We start from the raw sequence: 24,697 nt of genomic DNA, 5'->3' as shown, positions 1-24,697 counted from the left end.
GTGTGAGAGAACCAAAGGTGTTCTTCATTTGGTTCTCTCTCACACTGAGAAGATGATAATCACTGGGGGACATCTTGGCAACTGGCTACCACAATCACTAATTGGTCAGATATTCTAGAGATAGAAATGAAGTGCTGTGGAAGCTGAGTATCTCACTCATTTGTAGTCAAAATTGTCGTTTGAACTTTATAAATTAAAAAAATGTTGTCTATAACAACTTTTATAAAGAGAAATGAATTTTCAAATAATATGTTAAAAATGTACAAAACTACATATACAACTACTTTTTATTCAGCTGTGAACATACATCTCCATACTTCACTGCTGCTTCAATTTTGCTTGGCCTGGAATGAAACTGCCTCTATGAAATCCCCTTGATAAATGCTACTTCATGGCACATTTCAAGTACTTCATGCATTGGTCAGTGCATCAGCTTTGCCCTTAGGCTGGCTTCCTTCAAGTCAAGAGGGTTGATGCAGCCCCAGACTTGATTTAGTGGCACAAAAAAGGGACCATCTCTTTTACTGTCTCCTCCCGAGCAAGAAAACCTTTCCCCAAAGTGCTCCATCAGGTATCTTTTCATATCTCCTTAGGCTAAAATGGAGTCATATGCTCACCCTTTACACATTGGCTTAGGCCAATAAGGATTTATCCCTCATCATGGGTTTACCTTTCCATGCTCAAATTGGGAGAGATGGATACAGAGCAAGAATAAAGTCTCTTTGCAAAGAGCATGTGTCAGGAGTGTGGATAGCAAACAGGCAACCATCAACCAAAGACATTTTGTCTGTAGTATAGTAATTTACATATCCTCCTTTCCTATTCATTTTTAAACTTTTTGAAGAAAGGAGTTTTATACATCTTATTCATGGTTCTCGTGGAGAAGGCAATGGCAACCCACTCCAGTACTCTTGCCTGGAAAATCCCATGGACGGAGGAGCCTGGTGGGCTGCAGTCCATGGGGTCGCAAAGAGTCGGACACGACTGAGCGACTTCACTTTCACTTTCCACTTTCATGCATTGGAGAAGGAAATGGCAACCCACTCCAGTACTCTTGCCTGGAGAATCCCAGGGATGGCAGAGCCTGGTGGGCTGCCGTCTATGGGGTCACATAGAGTTGGACACGACTGAAGTGACTTAGCAGCAGCATTCATGGTTCTCAGCTCTTGCTCAGTGCCCAAACACAATGGGTATTCACTATTTTAGCTGGATTTTAAAACTCCCCAAGGAGGATTTCATATTGGATAGATGGTTTTGAAATTACTTATGATTCGTTGGATTTATGGAGTATTTTCTTCTAAAACTTTTGAGAGACTTTAAAATTAATTAATTTTTGCTGCACTGGGTCTTCATTGCTGCAGACGGGCTTTCTCTAGTTGTGGAGAGCTTCTAGTTGCGAGCTTCTCACTGCAGTGGCTTCTCCTGTTGCAAAGCACAGGCTCTAAGGTGCCTGAGCTTCAGCAGTTTCAGCTCATGTGCTCTAGAGCACAGGCTCAGTATTTGTGTTCCACAGGCGTGGTTGCCCCACGGAATATGAGATCTTCTGAGACCATGGATCAAATCCATGTTCCCTGCATTGCAAGGTGGATTCTTAACCACTGGACCACCAGGGAAGCCCCTAAAAGATCATACTCTTATGAGGCAGAAGGAAAGAACTGCTCTGCACTGGTTTCATTCCCCCTGTTCCCCCCGCCCCACAAACCCTTTTATTTGATAAACTGTTCAAAGTCTCACAGTCAACAAGGAATTTAGATTTCTTGAATCTCAGCCCAGAGTTATTTTCATTTGTCCATCTTGCCTTTAAAAAAAACTACTTCTTTAACCAAAATATTCATGTAACCCATTTTTACATGTTACTATTATAACTGATCATGTTCTTTTCTTCTTCCCCCCACTCCCTAAATTAATTGTGGTTATAGAATTATTGTTGTTTGGAGGTCTGCAGACCTCCAATCTGCAGACTGACAGATTAAATGTCAGATTAAAATGTGAAGGTTATGAGCTAGAAACATTTCAACCATAAAGATCAAGGTTCTTCCTGTAAACAAGGCCAGAATTGACATCACAATGTAACATAATTAGACTTTTCAAAGAGATGAATATGTAGTTTGTTCCTGAATTTAACACCTACTTACTCCCTTTTTCTTTTGTTCTTTTCAGATGGGTTGAAACAGTATTTAAGTATTACTACCAGCCATGAAATTAAAAGACACTTACTCCTTGGAAGGAAAGTTATGACCAACCTAGATAGCATATTAAAAAGCAGAGATATTACTTTGCCAACCAAGGTCCGTCTAGTCAAGGCTATGGTTTTTCCAGTGGTCACGTATGGATGTGAGAGTTCGACTGTGAAGAAAGCTGATTGCCGAAGAATTGATGCTTTTGAATTGTGGTGTTGAAGAAGACTCTTGAGAGTCCCTTGGACTGCAAGGAGATCCAACCAGTCCATCCTAAAGGAGATCAGTCCTGGGGGTTCACTGGAAAGACTTATGTTGAAGCTGAAACTCCAATACTTTGGCCACCTCATGAGAAGAGCTGACTCATTGGAAAAGACCCTGATGCTGGGAGGGATTGGGGGCAGGAGGAGAAGGGGACGACAGAGAATGAGATAGCTGGATGGCATCACCGACTCGATGGACATGAGTTTGAGTGAACTCCGGGAGTTGGTGATGGACAGGGAGGCCTGGTGTGCTGTGATTCATGGGGTCAGAAAGAGTCAGACACGACTGAGCAACTGAACTGAACTGAATTCTGGACTTCAGAGAACATTAAGATGAGCCCCTTCAACTATAGGTAACTGATATTTACAGCTCGGGGACTACCACACAATCCGGCAAATTATAACTGAATCCTTGGAGTAAGGGAGGTCAGGTTGTCCACAGACCTAAGAATCTGCTCTCTACAGATCCACCCATATCTCTCTTAGGGTGGCAACATTTAGGGGCTGCTTGTCTTTTAGATTCTCATTGTATTTATTAAGAGAAATGGTGATTTGCACGGCTGTCTCCATTGCTAGACTCTAATCAACTTATCCTTAAGGACGGGTCCTTTTTATACTTTTACCTCAGTGCCAAACACACAGTGGGGCTTAATAAACACGTGTTGGATGAATAAATTTTTTGCACTCATAAGTTAGTGATGGAATTGTCCTCTCTCTTGAAAAGTTACCAGTCTCAACATCTTCCAGAAAGAAGAAATCTTTATTTAAAGGCAAACAGACTTCCCATATTAAATGCTTCTGAATGAAATTCCAAGTCATGACCGTTATTCAGCTTTGCACTCAATTTAACCATCCTCTCATCCACTCCTGGCTTTCATCTTTAGAGACTCTGTTACACGTCTCAGCATTCTTAATACACCTTTACGTGTACTTGATGGGATATCTGATGCTTTCCTTTCTTGGAAATTACCCTACTATATGCATTTAACTATATGCATTTACTCATTTAACTGTCTTCCCATCTGATAACCTAAGGCCTCCCTCATCCCAGATCAAACATTTTAAGATTTCCAAGCAGGAACCAAAAAAGAAGTTTGCCAAATACGTCTGTGATTCCATGACTTAAGAGAAAACTTAAAACTTGCAACAACAAAAAACCCTGAAATTCTGGGTTGTACAGCACCCACCGTCAATGAAGAGGCATTCATTTTCTCCTCCTTCTTCTGACTTGCAAAAAAATACAAGCTAATTTTGTCTGCTTAACACACAATACCCAATGTCCCCTCTGCTGCTGCCGCTGCTGCTAAGTCACTTCAGTCGTGTCCGACTCTGTGTGACCCCATAGACGGAAGCCCACCAGGCTCCCCCTTCCCTGGGATTCTCCAGGCAAGAACAATGGAGTGGGTTGCCATTTCCTTCTCCAATGTGTGAAAATGAAGTCGCTCAGTCATGTCTCACTCGTAGCGACCCCATGGACTGCAGCCTACCAGCCTCCGCTGTCCATGGGATTTTCTAGGGAAGAGTACTGGAATGGCTTGCCATTGCCTTCTCCGGATGTCCCCTCTATCGCCAGATAATTGGCATCTGGGTCTCTTATCTACACAAACTTGTCATTAAAAGATCTTTGCCTTTGAAGTTAGCGGATGGCGGAAATACCGTTTTGCACTCTAAGCCTGAGTCTCACTTGAAATTGGTCGATTTCATGCAGGGTCTGTGTAATTTTCCAAGACTGCTGACCTGATTTTCATTTTGCACATCTAGGCAGATTTCGGGACACTCGTATGTTTCTTTAGGTATGTGCTTCCACAACCGACAACTGAAACGGTCGCCATTGTGCAAGCTCCGTTCTTCCAGTTAACTAACGTAAGCCCAAGGAGATGCACAACGCATTACGCCGAATTTGCACATTCCCACTTGGGGATGGTGGCTCTCTGCGCTGGCAGGCGGGAATTCCCTCTGCTACTCACTCTAGTCCTTGGCAGCCGGGTCTCCCCCTCCCTTCACTTCGCCGTCTGTGAGTCGTGGCTGTTCCTTTTCTCGTCCCCCTCCCTCCGCCAGCTGGCCCTTTCAGGGACTTCTCAGGTTCCTCCCACCCTGCCCCGCGCGGGCTACGGCTGTGCCGTCAGCAGTCGCCCCTCCCCGGAGCCCGGGCCAGGAACGCCGCTCCGCCCCGCCCCCCGCGCAGGCAGCCGTCGCCTACATCCGGGTACCGATTCCAGCCGCCGAGACTCTGGCACTATGGTCATGGCGGAGGGGACGGCTGTGCTGAGGCGGAACAGGCCGGGTACCAAGGCTCAGGTACTATCTCTGCACCTTTGGTGGAGGGGGAGGGGGCTCTTGGTGCCGCGCAGAGTCGCACTTAGAAGCTGGGTACCTCTGAGAGGAGGATGGGCCGGGGCAACCGGCGGACTGGCGTGGGCACTGGTCCCCGGCCTGCTCTTCCGGAGCCTCAGCCCCTCGGTTTGGCGGAGGCGGCGGCGGCGGCCCGGGAGGCCTGCGAAGCTCTTACAGGAGGGTGGGCGTGAGGGCGTGGGGGCGGCCGAGACCCGGGCTGGAAAGCCTGTTAGCAGCGACTGCTTGTTCTCGCCTTTTGCCTGATCTCCAGTGACCAGTGTCTGAGGCGCGCGGCCGGCCAGGTTGAGACCCCTGAGGTTCCATGAGGGTCGGGAGGAGTGTAAACAGCCTACCTCGTCCTGGCTTCCAGTTCCTATGTGGTTTGTGACCTGCCCGACTCCTGACATCCAGCTTGTCTAGCCGGATCCGGGAGTCGATAATTTGCTTTATCCTCCTCCTCCTGCTGTTTGCTTTTGACCATTTCTCGCTCTAGCTGTTCTCTGGTCCAGCAGGTTTTTATCATCAGGCTGGGACTTGTTAGATGTCATTCCTTGTGAATTTGTTTGTTATTATGTGTGAAGCATAAGGAAGGAACTGATTATAATTTTACCAACTTTTAGTAGGGCAGTACTTGGGGTGAGTTGGTCCTTGTGTCAATTTTGATTCTTGGGATTTGCAAAAGACGGAGTGCTCTTCACATTCTTAAAAAAAAATCAAATAGGGTAGTTAGACCTCATCTGGTTAACCTGCCAGGTGAAATGGTTTGCAATTGGTTACATGCTCCAAAATCAGAAGAGATGTTATAATGTGATTTTAAAGAAAAAGAGGTAAGTGTATGTGTTGGGTGGAGAGCAGGGTAGGGGACCAGATGCAACCGTGGAGTTACTACCTTATGCCAGAGAATAGATTTTTAATGCCTTTACAGAATTTGGGAAAGGGTGTCCTTTCAAAGGGAACTTTTAGATCCAGGCACCTTTCCAGATCCATGTTACAGATAAGGAAACTGAAGCCCAGAAATTATACTGCTTTTGCTAAAGATTACAGTCTCCATATTTGATTCGTACTTAGTTCACTAGTGACCTTTTCTTTTTCACAAAATGCTTCTAGTACTGAATTTTAGAGAGTTCAGTTTGAAAGCCTGTTTTTTTTTAGTAGAGTCATGTTTTAGTGTGGCAGTTTTATTGGCAGTTTTGTGGTCAGCCTACTTGGAATTCGTATATTATTTATGCTTTTTACTGTTTCCAAAATTTCTTTCTTTATAAATGATCTTTTCTCAGATGCTTTTAATTCTAATTCTGTGGAAACATTATTTCTGATTCTTTTAAATGATCAACTTTTATATTTTTGTATTTAGAAGTGAATTTTTTGTACTCACATAAGAATCATCCATTTTTACTGATTCAAAAGTTCTTAATTTTGAAAGGTTGGAGAATCATATATTTTAACTCAGTATTGTAACACACCTATTTGCTATGTTATGAGTAAGTCACATATAGAAAACTCCTTTGCTTTTTTCCACATAGTCATAGAGGAAAGTTGTTAAATAAAATAGAAAAGGTTAGGATTTTTTAAAAAGGACTATTTAAGCAGCATTCTGCCTATCCTTTGTATATCACACTGATTTCCTTCGTGAAATGGGTCTACTCTAAAATGATATATTTAGAATTAGAGTAGGTAGAGTTTCTTTTTTTTTTAATTGGTTAGGTTGGATTATAGGCACATAGTTGTTTTTCAGTAAATGTTTTACTGAATTAGATGAGAATGTTCATTAAGCTGGATTTTTGGCTCCTCTTTTAAGTGTTTTAAGTATGAGGCAAACATTTAATTCTCAATTAACTTTTTACATCTTTTCTATGTATTACTGTGTGTTTTCTAATATTTTAAAAACAATACAAACTATTTTTTATAAAATGAAATACTTTGCAAAGCATATTAATAGAAAGATTTTTCACTACAAATCAGGAAGAATTTTAAAACTACTTTCTAATAATATGTAGATAATATCTAGGAAGAGACATACTAAAACAATTTCCAGAAAGTTGTTTTTATTTCTTGACTTTTAAAATAAATTTAGTTTATTTTCATTCAGAATAGTCAACTATTAGAAAAGAAAAGATATGAAATGTTTAAGACACTTAAATGGTATACCGTACCCATCACGTACTCTCAGAACTAGGACATCACTAACATAGTTAAATCCTTCTGTATCACATTTTTTTGTCTTCTACCCACTCTTAGTCAGTAATGGTGATTATCATTCCTTTTTTTTTCTTTAAACTTTTTACTGTTACATGCATTATATTTATAAATATCTTTTGCAATTTAACTTTTATTAATGTGGTATCAAACACTGTATTCTTCAGTTTGCTCCAATTTTTAGAGACTTACTCACGTTGACTGATGCAGGGTTATCGATTTTTGGTTTACTACTGACTTTTCCCAGACATTTATTGAGTACCTACAATGTGTCAGGCATTAAGTGCCTACAGAAGATATATAGGTAAACTTCTGAAAAAGCCGTTAGATGGAAAGAGTCTGAACACTTTGGTTAATGTCTATGAACTGGGCTATCTATAGAGCAGTTCAGAACCAGTACAAGGTGATCCATAAAAATATTCCCCTTAAAAGAAGATTGTTTGAACTTTCCTTATAGTCCAGTGATTAAGACTCTGGCTGCTGGGCTTCCCTGGTGGCTCAGTGGTGAAGGGTCCACTTGCTAATAATGGAGGAGACACAGATTCCATCCCGGATTCAGGAGAATCACACATGCTTAAGAGCAACTAAGCCCACATGCCACAACTGTGGAACCTGTGTGCTAGAGGCCCAGGATCTGCAACTCCTGAGCCCACCTGTGGCAACTACTGAAACCCGTGCTGTCTAGAGCCCATGCTCTGCAACAAGAGAAGCCACACTTCTCTCTGTGTGCCCAGCTCTCTGCAATTAGAAAAAGCCCGAGTGCAGCAATGAAGACCCTGCACAACCAAAAAATAAATAAATTTTTTAAAAGTAGGTTGTTCTTTTTTTTATTTTTTTAAATTAAAATATATTTATTTATTTATTTAACTTCGAAGGGTCTTAGTTGCAGCATGTGGGATCTAGTTCCCTGACTAAGGATCAAACCCAGGCCCCTTCACTGGGAGCATGCAGTCTTAGCCACTGGACCACCATGGAAGTCCCAGGTTGTTCTTTTTAAATGATTCGTATTTGATGGTGCTCACGTTTTGATTTGGAAATTTAAAACATCATTTGCAATTAGAATTGTAATTTATAATATCTGTCTTAAATAATACTTAATGGAGTATTAACTGCTGCTTATTCTAGTTATTCTCTTTGGGTAAAAACTGATGAAGTTTTTTACTGCCTGGATATTTTTTTTCATTAGAACTTTTGGAAAAATATTTAACCACCACAAACAAAATTGTGCTGCACTTATCAATTCATAACACATGAAAGGTTTATGAGAGCCATATTTGAGGGATCTATGGTTGAGAAAACTGTAACTTAGAGATCAGTTAAATAAAATCTTGGTGTTCATTTAAAACATTGAATAAAATTTCTTTAACTTCCTTGCTAATTATCACATTGTTTAAAATATGAGAACTTTTCTTCTCCCCAGATACAACTTTGGATCTTTGTTAAGAATTGAAGTTAATCATAATAGTATTGCATCTTCTTTGTAACTTTGTATATGCTTTAACCATGACATTTTTTCTTATAGGATTTCTATAATTGGCCTGATGAATCCTTTGATGAAATGGACAGTACACTTGCTGTTCAACAGGTAATAATAATAGTTTCTTTTGCAACTCCAATAACCTAAGCATTTTATCTCTCTTGGCATAGTTAAGTGTTCCTATATCTTTTAGCACAAACCAGAATCTATGGAATTATTGGGGTGCCTGCTTAAAACTTTTATCAAACCTCATTTTGTTTTAAGATGGCATGTTAAACTATCATTAAACTTAAATACATTTTATTATCTATTAATATATACCAAATTAGGGTATAAAATTTTATTTTAGAATGAATTTAATTCACAAATAATTGAATACTTAAGTGGAATAATGTAAGTATAAAGTAGAAGCATACTCATTATTCATTTGGTGATTGAACATTAGAGAACATGCTTGGTTTGCAGGATCTTAGTTCCCTGACCAGCAATTGAACCTTGGACCCTGGTAGTAAGACCACTACATCCTAACCACTCGCCAGGGGACTGCCAGGGAATTCCCATAGTTACTACTACTTCTTTTGTCTCCCTCCAATATATTTGAAAGTTTGTTTCCACCACCAAATAGCTCACTAAGACTGTGATTATTGAGGAGGTGATAGCATGTTTGGTTTGAGAAACCCCTCAGGAAGATTTTTAAGCATTTTTACTGAGAACCATATTGTATACTATGTTGGTTTTTTTTTTTTTCTTTAATTTATTCCCAAATGAATAAAATATGGAAACTGGGAGAAAAAAGTTTCCATAGCTAATTCTTAAAAATCACACTAAAGGGTTAATAAAAGGATGACTGAAATTGGCTGTGCTAGTATATTAGTCAAGGCTGTTTGATTTTGATAGTTAAAGTAGATAGCTATTTGGATTTATTGTGTTGTTTAAAAGTATTGGAAAACAAAATAAAAATACAGCTGAATTCTTTGAGTAGTAAAAATTTGTTAGGGATTTCCCTGGTGATCTAGTGGTTAGGACTCTGTGCTTCCACTGCAGAGGGCATGGATTTGATCCCTAGTCAGGGAACTAAGATCTTGAGAGCCAGGCGGTGAAGCCCCTGCCCCCAAACATTTAATAATCTTAACAGAAACATTAAAAACCTTTAGAATGGATTCAGTATAGTATTTAGATACTTAGCACAGGAAATAGAAGAGTACTGATGATTGAATGGCTTTGCTCATTGCCTTTTAAGAATGTATTGTTAAAAAAAAGGAATGTATTCAGTGAATAAATATTTAATAGGTTAGTAAAGAGGCCTTGTGGAGGGTTTAGAAATAAAATCTGGAGTTCTGTGTGTGGAAATTGGCAAAAATTAAGAGGAAAAATATGCAGATATTTTTCCCTTTAAAAGTAGAGTTTTGTTCTGATGCTATGCTGAATTTGTTTATTAGTCCTAATAATTTTTTTGTGAAATCTTTTGGGTTTCTACATATGAGATTATTTCATTTGCAAACAGCTTGTTTCTTTCTAATCTAGATGCCTTTTATTTCTTTTTCTTGCCTAATTACTCTGGCTGGAATTTCAAATACTATTTTGAATAGAAGTGGCAACAGCAGGCATCCTTATGATCTTAATGGAAAGCTTTCAGTCTCTTCCACATTAAGTATGATGTTTGCTGTGTATTTTTCATATTTGGCCTTCATTATGTTGAGTTAATTTCCTCTTATTTTAAGTTTGTTAGTGTTTTTATCATAAAAAGGTGTTGAATTTTGTCAAATGCTTTTTCTGCGCCAATTGAGATCATTGTGTTGTTTTTTTTCCCCTCCATTCTGTTAACATGGTGTATTGGTCAGTTTTTGTATGTTGAACCATCCTTCCGTTCAAGGAATAAATCTCATTTGATTATGGTGTGTAATCATTTTAATTTGCTGCTGAATTTGTTAGGATTTTTTGCATCAGTGTTCACAAGGGGTATTGGTTTCTAGTTTTCTTAGAGTATCTTAATTTGGCTTTGGTATCAGGAATGCTGCTGTAATGGAGTTAGGAAGTATGCTGTTGTTTTCAATTTTTTTTGAAAGACTTAGAGAAGGATTGGTGTTAGTTCTTTTAATATTTAGTCAAATTCACCAGTAGAGCCGTTAGGTCCAGGGCTTTTCTTTGGTTGCACAACATTGTGAGTACAAGAAAGCCACAGAACTGTATACTTTAAAATGACTATCCTTTCCACATTGAGTGGTTTTTGACACTTGTCAAAAATAATTTAACTTTATGTGAGGGTTTATTTCTAGTCCTCTGTTCAGTTCCATTGGTCTATAAGTCTATGCTTATGTCAGTACTAGACCTTTTTTTAAAAATATCAACACCTGCTTTAACTGATTACTTAGGCTGCACCGGGTCTTAGTTGTGGCTCACAGGATCTTGTTTGCAGTACGTACAATAGTTAGGGCATGAGAACTCTTAGTTGCGGCATGTGGGATCTAGTTCTCTGGTCAGGGATGGAACTTAGTTCCCCTGCATTGGGAGAACAGAGTCCTAGCCACTGGATCTCTAGGGAAGTCCACTGTATTTTTGTAGTAAGTCTTGAAATTGGGAAGTGTGCATCCTTCAATTTATGTTTTCAAGATTCTTTGACTATTTGGTGCCCCTTGGAATTACATATAAATACATATAAATTTGAGAATCAGCTTTTCCATTCTTGCAGAAAGACTTGGAATTCTGGTAGAGATTGCACAGAATCTGTAGATTGCTTTGCTGCTGCTGCTAAGTCATGTCAGTCGTGTCCAACTCTGTGCGACCCCATAGACGGGCAGCCCACCAGGCTCCCCTGTCCCTGGGACTCTCCAGGCAAGAAAGAACACTGGAGTGGGTTGCCATTTCCTTCTCCAATGCAGGAAAGTGAAAGTGAAGTCGCTCAGTCATGTCCGACTCTCCGCGACCCCATGGACTGCAGCCCACCAGGCTCCTCCATCCATGGGATTTTCCAGGCAAGAGTACTGGAGTGGGGTGCCACAATATTGATAACAATATTAAGTCTACCTATGGTCGTAAGATAGCTTTCATTTAGGTCTTCTTTAATTACTTTTAACAATGTTTTGTAATTTTCAGTATGCAAGTATTTAATCTTCTGATTTAAATTAATTCTTCCGTATTTTATTCTTTCAAGTACTGTTGTAGATGGAGTTACTTTCTTTTTTTCTTATTATTTTTTATTGAAGTAAATAGTTGATTTACAATGTTCAGGTGTACAGCAAAATGATTCAGTTATATATAGGTATGGATATATATAGGAGTTGCTTTCCTTTTTTTTTCTTTCTTTTATTTTTCCTGTGCTGGGTATTCTTTGCTGGGTGGGCTTTTTCTCTAGCTGCAGAGAGTGGGGGCGACTCTGTAGTTGCCGTGCATGGGCTTCTCATTACTGTGGCTTCTCTTACTGTGGAGCACGGGCTTTTAAGGTGCATGGTCTTCAGTAGTTGCTGCATGAGGGCTGAGTAGTTGTGGTTCAGTTGTTCCACAGCATGTGGAATCTTCCCAGATCAGGGATCGAACCTGTGTCTCCTGCATTGGCAGGCAAATTCTTGACCACTGAGCCATCTGGGAAGCTCCAGGAGTTTCTTTCTTTTCTTCTTGAATTGTTCATTGAAGGTATATGCAACTGATATATATATATATATTGTTGTTGTTTTTGGTTGCTCTGGGTCTTTGTTGCTACATTCACGCTTTCTCTGAGTTAATAATGCATGCTCAGTAATTGCGGTGCATGGGCTCAGTTGTCCCAAGGCATGTGGAATCTTCCTGGACTGGGGATGGAACCCATGTCCCCTGTATTGACAGGTGGATTCCTATCCACTATGCCACTAGGGAAGTCTGAAACACAACTTATTTATTATATTGATCTTGTATTCTGCTACTTCGTTGAATTCATTTGTTAGCTTTATGAGCTTTCCTGTGGATTCTTTGGGGTTTCTGTATATAGGATCATGTCATCTGTACCTTTATTTATTTTCTGTTTAATTGTTCTGGCTAGAATTTAAGTACAGTGTTGAATAGCAATGGTGAAAGCAGGCATTCTTGTCTCATTTCTGGATGTTTTTTTTTGTTGTTGTTTTTGGTCTTGTGGGATCTTAGTTCCCTGATGACCAGGGGTTGAACTCTGTCCCTTGGCAGTGAAAGTGTAATGTCCTAACCATTGGACTACCCAGGAATTCCCTCATGTTTAATTTTAGAGCAAGGGAAATCTATCTGTTTTTCACCACTGAGTATGACATTGCTTGTGGATTTTTATAAAAGCCCTTCATCATATTGAGGAACTTCTATCCTATACCTGATTTTCTATATTTTTATTATGAAGGATGTTGGATTTTGTCAGATGCCTTTCCTGCGTTAATTGAAATGACTGTGTGTTTTTTCCCTTTTAATATTAATGTAGTGTATTATATTGGTTAATTTTTTTTTTTTTTAGTGTTGAACTACCTTTCATTCCTTGCAGCTGTCTTTTGATTTGTTTGTATGGTGTATTTTTTTCCATCCATTTACTTTTAACCTACCTATGTCATTATATTTGAAGTAAGTTTCTTGTAAACAGTATAGTTGGGTTTATTTCTCTGTTCTTTCTGACAATCCTTGTCTTTTAATTAGTGTATTTAAGCCATTTAATCTCAATATAGGCTTCCCTGGTGGCTCCAAATCCACCTGCCAATGCAAGAGACATGGATTCAGTCAATCCCTGGGTTGGGAAGATTCTCTGGAGAAGGAAATGGCAACCCACTCCAGTTTTCTTGCTTTGGACATCCCATGGATAGAGGAGACTGATAGGCTACAGTCCATGGGGTTACAAAGAATCAGACACAACTGAGCAATTAAAACAACAACAGTGTTAATGTAGTTATTGATAGGTATGTTTAGATTTAAAATTATCCTTTTGTTACTTTTCCTTTGTTTGTTTCCTCTTTCTTTGTTTCCCCTTTTCTGCCTTAAGGGTTATTTGAGCATATTCTATTTTATTCTAATTTTGGCTGTATTTCATATAATTTTTTGATGATTGTTTTAGAAATTACTAAGTACATGCTTAACTTTTCACAGTCTATTTACAGTCAGTATTTTACTGCTTTGATTGAAATGCAAAAACTATCATTATTTAGACCTCTTTACCCTCACCTCATGCGACGAGTTGACTCACTGGAAAAGACTCTGATGCTGGGAAAGGTTGGGGGCGGGAGGAGAAGGGGACGACGGAAAATGAGATGGCTGGATGGCATCACCGACTCTGTGGACATGAGTTTGAGTGTACTCTGGGAGTTGGTGATGGACAGGGAGGCCTGGCATGCTGTGATTCATGGGGTCGCGGAGAGTCGGACACGACTGAGCGACTGAACTGAACTGAACTGAACCCTCCTCCTTTATACTATAGCTGTCTACATTACATGTATTAATATATACCTTGAAAACCCTATTGGAGAATGTTGCATATTTTGCTTTCATCTGCCAACTATATTTTAAAGATCAAAGGAAAATAGTCTAATATATATTTATACCCAGATATTTATAATTGCTGATGCTCTTGATATTCTAAGTTTATTTCTGGTTTAGTAATTCTTTTAGAGCCATCTGCTGGCTAGGAATTCTCCTTAGTTTTCTTTCCTCTGAGAGTATCTGTATCTTTATTCTTGAAGGGTATTTTTGCTAGGTAAAGAACTCTTGAGTTGACTATGCTTTTCTTTCAGCACTTTAAAAGTATTATGCCATTTCTTCCTATCATCTGTGGTTTCTGATGAGAAAGCTGCACTCATTTGAATTCTTATTCTAAGGTCCGTGTCTTTTCCCCTGGCTTCTTTATCTTTTTTTTTTTCATTTTATTTTTTTTTAATTGAAGGATATTTGCTTTACAGAATTTTGTGGTTTTCTGTCATACATCAAGAATCAGCCATAGGTACACCCTGTCCACTGCCTCCCGAACCTCCCTTCCATCTCCCTCTCCTTCCCACCCTTCTAGATTGTCACAGAACCCCTGTTTGAGTTCCCTGAGTCATATAGCAAATTCCCATTAGCTATCTATTTTACATATGGTGTTACAAATTTCCATGTTACTGTCTCCATACATCTCACCCTCTCCCTTCTCCCCTCCCACTGTGTCCTTAGGTCTGTTTTCTGTCTGTTTCTCCATTGCTGCCCTGAAAATAAATTCATCAGAAGGGGTTGGGGGCGGGAGGAGAAGGGGATGACAGAGAATGAGATGGCTGGATGGCATCACCGACTCGATGGACATACGAGTTTGAGTGAACTCCGGGAGTTGGTGATGGACAGGTTGCTTCCATGTTCTAGCTATTGTAAATAGTGCTGCAATGAACATTGAGGTACATGTGGCTTTTTCAGTTTTGGTTTCCGTAAGGTATATGCCTAGGAGTGAGATTGCTGGGTCATATGGTGTTTTTTTTTTTTTTTTCTATATGAACCTTTTAGTATTTTATTAATTTTCATAGTTTTACAGTATTAGTAAAAATAATGGCCCATTATAAATAAGTATAAAATGGAAGTTGATGAAAAAATAACCCCAAGTCTTCCTTGACCCCCATCCTCCCACCAAAACACTAGCTACTGCTGCTGCTAAGTCGCTTCAGTCGTGTCCGACTCTGTGCAACCCCAGAGACGGCAGCCCACCAGGCTCCCCCGTCCCTGGGATTCTCCAGGCAAGAACACTGGAGTGGGTTGCCATTTCCTTCTCCAATGCATGAAAGTGAAAAGTGAAAGGGAAGCGTTCATTCATGTCCGACTCTTAGCGACGCCATGGACGGCAATCTACCAGGCTCCTCCGTCCATGAGGTATGGCAAATATCCTTTTCACACATTATCTTTAGGCATATATTCACTTCGTAGTGGTGGCTGGTTTGGTCACTAAGTCATGTCTGACTCTTGTGACCCCACGGACTGTAGCCTGCCAGGCTCCTCTGTCCATGGACTTTTCCAGGCAAGATTACTGGAGTGGGTAGCCATTTCCTTCTCCACATATGGTGGTTTTATTCCTAGTTTTTTAAGTAATCTCCATACCGTCTTCCATAGTGACTTCAATTTACATTCCCACCAGCAATGCAAGAGAGTTCCCTTTTCTCCACACCCGTCCAGCTTTTATTGTTTGTAGACTTTTTCATGGTCATTCTGACTGGTGTGAGGTGATATCTCGTTGTAGTTTTGATTTGCATTTCTCTAATAATGAGCGATGTCAAGCATCTTTTCATGTGTTTGTTAGCCATCTGTATGTCTTCCTTGGAGAAATGTTTGTTTAGATCTTTTTCCCACTTTGTGATTGGGTTGTTTGTTTTCCTGATATTGAGTTGTATAAATTGCTTGTATATTTTGGAAATTAATTCTTTATCAGTTGTTTCCTTTGCTGTTATCTTCTCCCATTCTGAGGGTTGTCTTTTCACCTTATTTGTAGTTTCCTTTGCTGTGCAAAAGCTTTTAAGTTTAATTGGAGCCCACTTGTTTATTTTTGTTTTTATTTCCATTACTTTAAGAGGTGGGTCATAGAATATCTTGCTCTGATTTATGTCATCGAGTGTTCTGCCTATATTTTCCTCTAAGAGTTTTATAGTTTCTGGTCTTACGTTTAGGTCTTTAATCCATTTTGCGTTTATCTTTGTGTATGGCATTAGGAAGTGTTCTAATTTCATTCTTTTGCATGTAGCTGTCCAGTTTTCCCAGCATCACTTATTAAAGAGGCTATCTTTGCCCCATTGTATATTCTTGCCTCCTTTGTCAAAAATAAGGTACCCATCAGTGTGTGGGTTTATCTCTGGGCTTTCTATCTTGTTCCATTGGTCTATATTTCTGTTTTTGTGCCAGTATCATACTATCTTGATGACTGTAACTTTGTAGTATAATCTGAAGTCAGGAAGGTTGATTCCTTCAGCTCCATTCTTCTTTATCAAGACTGCTTTGGCTCTTCGGGATCTTTTGTGTTTCCATATGAATTGCGAAATTTTTTGTTCAAGTTCTATGAAAAATACCATTGGTAATTTGATAAAGATTGCATTAAATCTGTAGATTGCATTTGGTAGTATAGTCATTTTCACAATATTGATTCTTCCTGCCCAGGAGCATGGACTATCTCTCCATCTGTTTATGTTGTCTTTGATTTCTTCCATCACTGTCTTATAATTTTCCATATAGGTTCTTTTGTCTCCTTAGAGATAAAAGGAGATTCTCTTTATTCCTAGATGTTTTATTCTTTTTGTTGCAAAGGTGAATGGGATTGATTCCTTAATTTCTCTTTCTGATTTTTATTGTTAGTATATAGGCGTGCAAGTGATTTCTGGGTATTGACCTTGTATCCTGTGACTTTGCTGAATTCCGATTAACTCTAGTAATTTTCCTATAGTTTCTTTTGGGTTTTCTATGTATAGTATCTTGTCATCTGTGTTTTACTTCTTCTTTTCCCATCTTAATTCCTTTTATTTCTTTTTCTTCTCTAATTGCCATAGCTAGGACTTCCAAAGCTATGTTGAATTGAGGGTGATTACCCTTGTCTTGTTCCTAATCTTAGAGGGAATGCTTTTAGTTTTTCAGCATTGAAAATAATGTTTGCTGTGGGCTTATCATATATGGCCTTTGTTGTTTTGAGGTAGATTCCTTCTTTGCCCATTTTTTGAAGCATTTTTATCATAAGTGGGTGCTGAATTTTGTCAGAGGTTTTTTTCTGCATCTATTGGGATGACCATATGATTTTTATCTTTCAATTTGTTCATATGGTGTATTACATTGATTGATTTGTGTATGTTGAAGAATCCTTGAATCCCTTGAATAAGCCCGACTTGATCATCGTGTATGAGCTTTTTTATGTGTTGTTGAATTCTGTTTGCTAGAATTCTGTTAAGGATTTTTGCATCTTTGTTCATCAGTGATATTGGCCTGTAATTTTCTTTTTTTGTGTTGTCTTTGCCTGGTTTTGGTATCAGGGTGATTGCAGCCTCATAGAATAAGGTTGGAAATGTTCCTTCCTCTGCCCCAGCTTCTTTATCTTTAGTTTTTGTCAGTTTGATTACCTCTGGGCATTGATTTCTTTGGATTTTCTTGTTCACTATTCACTCTGCTTTTTCTTGTTGTGGCAAAAAATGCATAACATAAAATTGATAATTTTTGCCATTTTTAAGTGTATGGTTTTGTGGTATCAAGTACATTCACATTGTTGTGCAACCATCTCCATCTCCAGAACTTTTTCATCTTTCCCAACTGAAAGTCTGTACCCATTAAACAATAACTCTTGTATGATTTACTGTGTAGTATAATATTTTAATTAACTATAAAACTTGTTTGTTTGTAGTATATTCAACAGAACATAAGAGCAGATTGTTCCAATATTGACAAAATTCTTGAACCACCTGAAGGCCAAGATGAAGGTGTATGGAAGTATGAACATTTAAGGTAGGTCCTCATGATGTATCAAAATAGTAATAGTACTTCTAGTAGTAAAAATAACCTTTAATATTAATTATGATTATGAATCATAAATTATTATTTTTAGCTATAGACCAAAAAGCCAGTTTCTAAAGCTTTTATGTTTTCAGTGTTATAAAGTTTTCAACATTGTTATTTACTGATTGTTTTCTGTATTTATGGATTTGGACCTTCTTATCATTTTACACAGTTTCCCTTAATCATTACCTTTAATCACAAATGTAGTATTTCCATGTACCTACTCATTTTTACTGCCTACTACCCTCCTACTTTATTATTCTCTAGAGGGCCTAGTCTAGACATGGTAGCTGATGTGTTACCTGTCAACTAATATGAATTTCCAGTCTTCTCTTTGGTAAATGAAGATTAGTTGTAATCCTGAAATAAGTTTTAGAGCTTTTAATAATATTCTTTGAATGAAAAATTGATTTCTAATGAATCATGAGTCAACTTTAGAAGCAGCTGTAACCTGAAGTTACTAGGTTATTTCTTTCTTTCTTTTTAATTAGGTTATTTCTTGAAGTTAAACACTTCGCATTGTAAATGGGAATTGATAAGTTGGAGAAGGCAGCATGAAATATGTGTTCATACAAGTTTGTTACTTTGAGTTGATTTTTAAATAATAGAATAAAGTAGAGATATGAATTTTCCTGCATAAATTAGACCATATTTCCTGTGATGAGTGCCTCAATTTGTAGACAGGGTACCTTTTCTGTTGTTTTGTTTTGATGCTATAGTCTTGTCTAGATATTGTTAAGACGGTGTCTTGTCATAACAGTTTAGCAGTTTCAGGGAAGACTTGTTTTGTAAGCTGCCAGTTTCTTGGGCAAGTCACTTGACTACTTGATCAGGTTTTCTTTTTTAATACATCTTTATGGATGATCATTGAAATCATGAGTATGTAGATGTTATGCCATTCTTATAAATATAGAAAACACTTTAGAATGATATATACTCTGCCTTATTTTAATCTACTTTGAAAATAACTACTTACTTACCTGTGGGATTAATGAAGAAAGTAATCTCGGGTATTTTTTTACACCATAAGCATAATTTCTAAAAAGTTAGGGTTCATTTTAATTTACAAGTTTTTTATTTCAGATCTAAAAAAGCTTTTTCCTCCCTACTTAGACTGTAAAATATGCAGTATACAAAACTTGTAAAATCTTTCTTATGCATATTCCATTTGTCCTGGTGCTATTGTTACTACTTTTGTTATTTTCTAATATTATTTTTTTTGGTACAATTCACTTATTTTTGTTTTGTATAATTTAAATATTATACATCACATATATATTGTTTTGTGTCTTTATTATAGTGTATACATCTTTACAGTTAACCAAAAGGAGTTTTCAAAGTAGTTTGATTTTTTTGCATGTGCTTAATGTTACTGATTTGAGGCTTAATACTTGCTATTACTGGTTAATGTAGTTGATTATATGTTAATGGGGATTGAATCTTGACCTCAGTGAAATCTCCCAGTACTTCTCACTGAATATTTGTAATCAGGAAAAGATGCTGTTTCCTCTAAATGGCTGCAATCCCATGCCAGTGTATAGGGCTTAGTGACTAGAGGATAGTTAGCTCTGGTTTGACCCTTCAGCTACGTAACTGTGTGTGAGCCCTGTGTTGAATTAACTTGAAGCTGTTAAGTTTACACTGTTTGCCACAGATTGTACCTGTAACACTGCCAGATCAGTTAGCTTAATTTTCCTGTTGGCTGTAAGTAGACTGGACTAGGTGAGAAACTTGTTTATCACCACCTGTCTTTATTACTACTACTACTACTGCGTCACTTCAGTCGTGTCCGACTCTTTGTGACCCCACAGACGGAAGCCCACCAGGCTCCCCCGTCCCTGGGATTCTCCAGGCAAGAACACTGGAGTGGGTTGCCATTTCCTTCTCCAATGTGTGAAAGTGAAAAGTGAAAGTGAAGTCGCTCAGTCGTGTCCGACCCATAGCGACCCCACGGACTGCAGCCTACCAGGCTCCTCCATCCATGGGATTTTCTAGGCAAGAGTACTGGAGTGGCTTGCCATTGCCTTCTCCGGTCTTAATTACTACTTAGTGGAAAACAACTCAGAAACATAAAACATGCAACTTACAGATATTGAGCAGTATAAATTTATGTAGTGATTCAGAAATAGTGTTATTTGTATACTCTTAGAACAACATTGTTATTAGGCATCTGAAGTGGAAATGGATAGCTGATAATTTGACCTTTGTTTTTTAACTTGCTTTCTTCTTTTAAAAAAAATAATTCATTTCATTGTTGGCTATGCTGAGTCTTTGTTGCTGCATGGGCTTTTCTAGTTGTCGTGAGTGGAGGCTACTCTGTAGTTGTGGTGAATGGGTTTCTCATTACCGTGGCTTCTCTTGTTGCACAGCACAGACTAGGCGCACTGGCTTCAGTAGTCATAGCATGTGGGCTCAGTAGTTTTCAGCTCTCATGCTGTAGAGCACAGGCTTACAAGTTGTGCTTAGTTGCCTCAGCGGCATGTGGAATATTTCCTGACCAGGGATGACTGTATTCAGATATATACACACACATAAATTTTTATATAACTGGAATTGTACTGTGAATATAAGTATATATCTTTTGTATGTTTGTGTAATGTCAGCATTTTACTATTTTCCAGTTGCTAATCATTTATGTTTCAAAGAAATTTTTTATGTATAGAGTTTAAGTGATCATCTTTGTACATATATCTAGATTGCAGTTCTGATTGTTTCATCAGAATAGATCCTTAAGAGAATGACTTAGTCAAAAAATACACACTTTGTAAGGTTCTTGGTAAATATTTTCAAATTATTTCTCAGAAAAATTACACTAATTTCTAGTGTGTAAAGTGATCAACTCACTGAACACTGATATTGAATGTTATTATGAGGATTGCTAGTTTGGGGTTTTGTTTACTAATGTGTATGTCTTTGTAAGGAATGTGCCATGTAAGTTCAAGTGGTATTGATAATAGTGATGAGAAAGGATGAGAAAGGATTAATATTACAATTAATATTCTAAAAATAATATGGAGAATAGATAAGGCTTTTTCATTTATATATTTACCTTTTTAGGCAATTCTGTCTTGAGCTAAATGGACTTGCTGTCAAACTTCAGGTAATATTTTCTTTAACTTAAAACTAATTGAAAGTTCTGATTTTTTTCCTGTTTTTAGAAATTAATGTGCTTACAAAGACATCCAGAATTTGTAATTTATTCTAGAATTTTGCACAAAATGTAGCAACTCAATTGATAAACTTTTTCATTGTTATTTTACATATTAATAAATGTAACAATTTTTAACAGAGTGAATGCCATCCAGATACCTGCACTCAGATGACGGCAACTGAACAGTGGATTTTTCTTTGTGCAGCTCATAAAACACCAAAAGAGGTGAGAATGTATAAAGTTGAATGACTAATAGATTCATTATAACCTAAATCCCTTCAAGACAATGGTAGACAAATTTTTTTTGAGTTTTTAGGTCACTGTTTATTTTGCTCTTTGGTTTAGAGTTTTTTGATGCGAGGTTATTGTCACAGTGTTACTTTAGGATTTCTTTTGATTGGTATCTTTTGAAAATTTTTTAATTAAAATATCATCAACCTACACTATGTTAGTTTCAGGAGTAAAGCATACTGATTTGATATTTCTCTAAAGTACAAAGTGATCACCATGTTTAGTTTACCATCTGTCATCATACAGAGTTACTACAGTATTACTGAGAGTGTTTCTCATGTTGTGCATTTCATTCCTAGGACTCATTTATTTTGTAACTGGCAGTTTATACCTCTTAATCTTCCTCACCTATTTCATTCATTTCTATCTCCCTTCTGGCAACCTTTGTACTCTATGACTTCTGTTTTATTGTTTCTTCACTTTTGTTTTTTTAGATTCCACTTACAAGTGAAATCATAAGGTATTTGTCTTTCTCTGTCTTGTTTTGTTTTTTAGATTCCACATACAAGTGAAATCATATGGTATTTGCCTTTCTCTGACTTTTTTTCACGTAGCATAATACCCTCTAGGTCCATCCATGCTTTTGCAAATGGCAAAATTTCATTCTTTTATGCCAGTGTGTGTACATACCACATCTTCTTTATATGGACACTTAGCTTGTTTCTGTATCTTTGTTGTCGTTGTTGTTTAGTCGCTCTTGTGTCTGACTCTTATGACTCCATGATCTGTAGCCCACCAGGTTCCTCTGTCCATGGGATTTCCCAGGCAGGAATACTGGAGTAGGTTGCCACTTCCTTCTCGAGGTGATCTCCCCGACTCAGAGATCAAACCTGCGTCTCCTGCATGGTCAGGTGAATTCTTTACCACTGAGCCATCAGAGAAGCCCTGCTTCCATATCTTGGCTACTATAAATAATACCTCAGTGAACATGGGCATGCATATATCTGTTTGATTAGTATTTTTGTTTCTTTGCGCAAGTACACAGGAATAGAATTGCTGGGTTGTATGGCAGTTTCTATTTTTCTTTTTTTGAGGAACCCCTGTACTGTTTTCCATAGTGGTTGTACCAGTTTACATTCTGTCCAGCAGTGCAGGAGGGTTCCCATATCTCCTCAACAGTACTTATTTTTTGTCCTTTTTTTGGGGGTGGGCCATACTGCACAGCATGTGGGATCTCAGTTCCCCAAGCAGGGATTAACTCATGCCCCCTGTCGTGGAAGCGCAGATTCTTAACCATTGGACCGCCAGGGAAGTCCTTGTTTTTTCAGTGGTAATCTTTTTGACAAACGTGAGGTAGTATCTCATTCTGGTTTTATTTGCATTTCCTTGATGTTAAGCATCTTTGCATGTGTCTGTTGGCCATCTGTATGTCTTCTTTTGATAAAATGTGTATTCAGGTCTTCTGCCCATTTTTTAACCTGATTGTCAGAGTGTACTACCCTTTTATTCTTCTGGGAGTTTTATGGTTTCCCATCTGACATTTAAATCTTAAATCCATTTTGAGTGTATTTTTGTGTATGGTGTAAGTAATCCAGTTTTACTCTTTTGCATGTAGCTGTCCAATTTTCCCAGCACCGTTTATTGAAGAGACTTTCTTTACCCCAGTATATATATTGCCTCTCTTGTTATAGACAGCTGACCATGTAAGTGTGGGTTTATTTCTGGGCTCTCTAGTCTCTTCCCTATGTATCTGTTTTTGTGTCAGTACTGGACTGTTTTGATTAGTATAGCTTTGTAGTATAGTTTCAAACCAGGCACTTGGTATCTCCAGCTTTGTTTTTATTTCTTAAGATTGTTTTGGATATGTGGGGTCTTCTGTATTTCCATACAAATTTTATAATTATTTGTTTTAGTTCTGTTAAAAATGCCATAAGTATTTTGATATGGATTGCATTGAGTATGTAGATTGTCTTGGGAAATACGGTCATTTTAACAATATTAATTCTTCTAATCCATGAATATGGTATATCTTTCCTTTGTTTGTGTAGTATCATTTCTTGTAACTGGGCAATTAAATTGGCTGGAACTTACGATTCGTTGACTATGACATAATAACACCTGTCATATTGTATTGATACCTAATGTGTAATGGATGAAATGCACTTGTTTAGATATTTTGATTTAGTTTTAATTTCTTTTTATAGGAATAACTCTTGGTGATTACTAGTTGATACTATTTGATTACTAGTCTATCAAATAGAAATGTTAAATTTTATAGGTCAGTGTTTTTTTCTACATTAATATTTCTTACTATTTACTTGAAACCCACCATAATGATTTTCCTTCCATAATTGGTCTTATTGAAAATCTCATTCATGTTGTTTTCTCCTTATTTTGTTTTTGTTAAGGTGAGAGTACAGGAAGTTGCAATTGTTTATAGAACATTTTTTGTTTTAAATAATTCATGTCATCTTACATGTAGTACACATTCAGTTTTCCTTAGTTGTCTCAAAAATGTCCTTTATAACTGGTTTGCTTAAAAATATGCATTGCATTTCCCTTGATCTGCCTTCCCTTTTAATCTGTAGTAATTAGTTTTTACATAACATTGACTCATTGAAAATAACTGAGTTAGCCCTGTACTGTAGGATTATAGACCTTTGATTATTATATTCACAGACCACTAAAGCTTAAAGCCAGTTAATTCTTGAGTTGGAAAATCAATATTGGATGTTTGAAAAGGTTAATTCTCCAAAATAAGAAGTATCTGATACCTATCTAAGCTAGTAGTACTTATTTTTCAATATTGACTTCACTCATGATATTACTTTTTTTTTTTTAGTTAATAAATTGAAGCAGTATTAAGATTATATATCATTCTATATCTGGGGAAATCATAGCAGTTTCGTTGATAATTCACTGGAATTGACTCCATAGCATGGTACATGATGTGATCATTCCTATTAGGAAACTGAATCCAGAAAGCTAGTGTCATTTTGGCAATAGTAACGATGCATTATTCTTACTTTAATATGGGAAAGCCATCCAGTGTGTCTTGTATTATGAGACACATATATACCAAGTCATTACTACATCCACTTTTTTCTTTGTTGCTGTTGTTTAGTTGTGTTCAGCTTTTTTGAGGAGGACTCGAGGAGGCGCCTCTGAGGCTCCTCTGTCTATGGGATTTCCCAGTCAAGAATAATAGAGTGGATTGCCGTTTCTTTATCCAGGGGATATTCCTGACCCAGGGAATGAATCTGTGTTTCTTGCATTGGCAGGCAGATTCTTTATCACTGAGCCACCGTGGAAATTTTTTTCTTTAGTTATGTTAAATGTAAGATAGGATAATCATCAGAATTATATCCTGTGAGTGAATCTTAAAAGTGCAACACTGCTTGCTGAAGACCAACTC

General features: G+C 37.7%; 1 protein-coding gene across 1 annotated transcript in view; it reads left to right on the top strand.

Moving 5' to 3' along the window:
- The first annotated feature begins 4,605 nt into the window (after positions 1-4,605).
- The window catches only part of MOB4 (MOB family member 4, phocein), a 31,284-nt gene continuing 11,192 nt past the window's right edge, over positions 4,606-24,697 (top strand). The window contains exons 1-5 of the mRNA XM_055398974.2: positions 4,606-4,738; positions 8,493-8,555; positions 17,749-17,849; positions 20,958-21,000; positions 21,190-21,276. Of these exons, the coding sequence (XP_055254949.1) occupies positions 4,679-4,738; positions 8,493-8,555; positions 17,749-17,849; positions 20,958-21,000; positions 21,190-21,276 (354 nt within the window). The 5' untranslated portion in view covers positions 4,606-4,678. The remainder of the gene's footprint in view (positions 4,739-8,492; positions 8,556-17,748; positions 17,850-20,957; positions 21,001-21,189; positions 21,277-24,697) is intronic.

The sequence above is a fragment of the Moschus berezovskii genome, chromosome 2 (assembly GCF_049115385.1).
Source record: "Moschus berezovskii isolate FMDL1 chromosome 2, NW_MosBer_1.0, whole genome shotgun sequence".
In the NCBI taxonomy this organism is placed as follows: Eukaryota; Metazoa; Chordata; class Mammalia; order Artiodactyla; family Moschidae; genus Moschus; species Moschus berezovskii.
The sequence above is the reverse complement of the archived record's forward strand: the minus strand, read 5'-3'. Positions and strand labels throughout refer to the sequence as shown.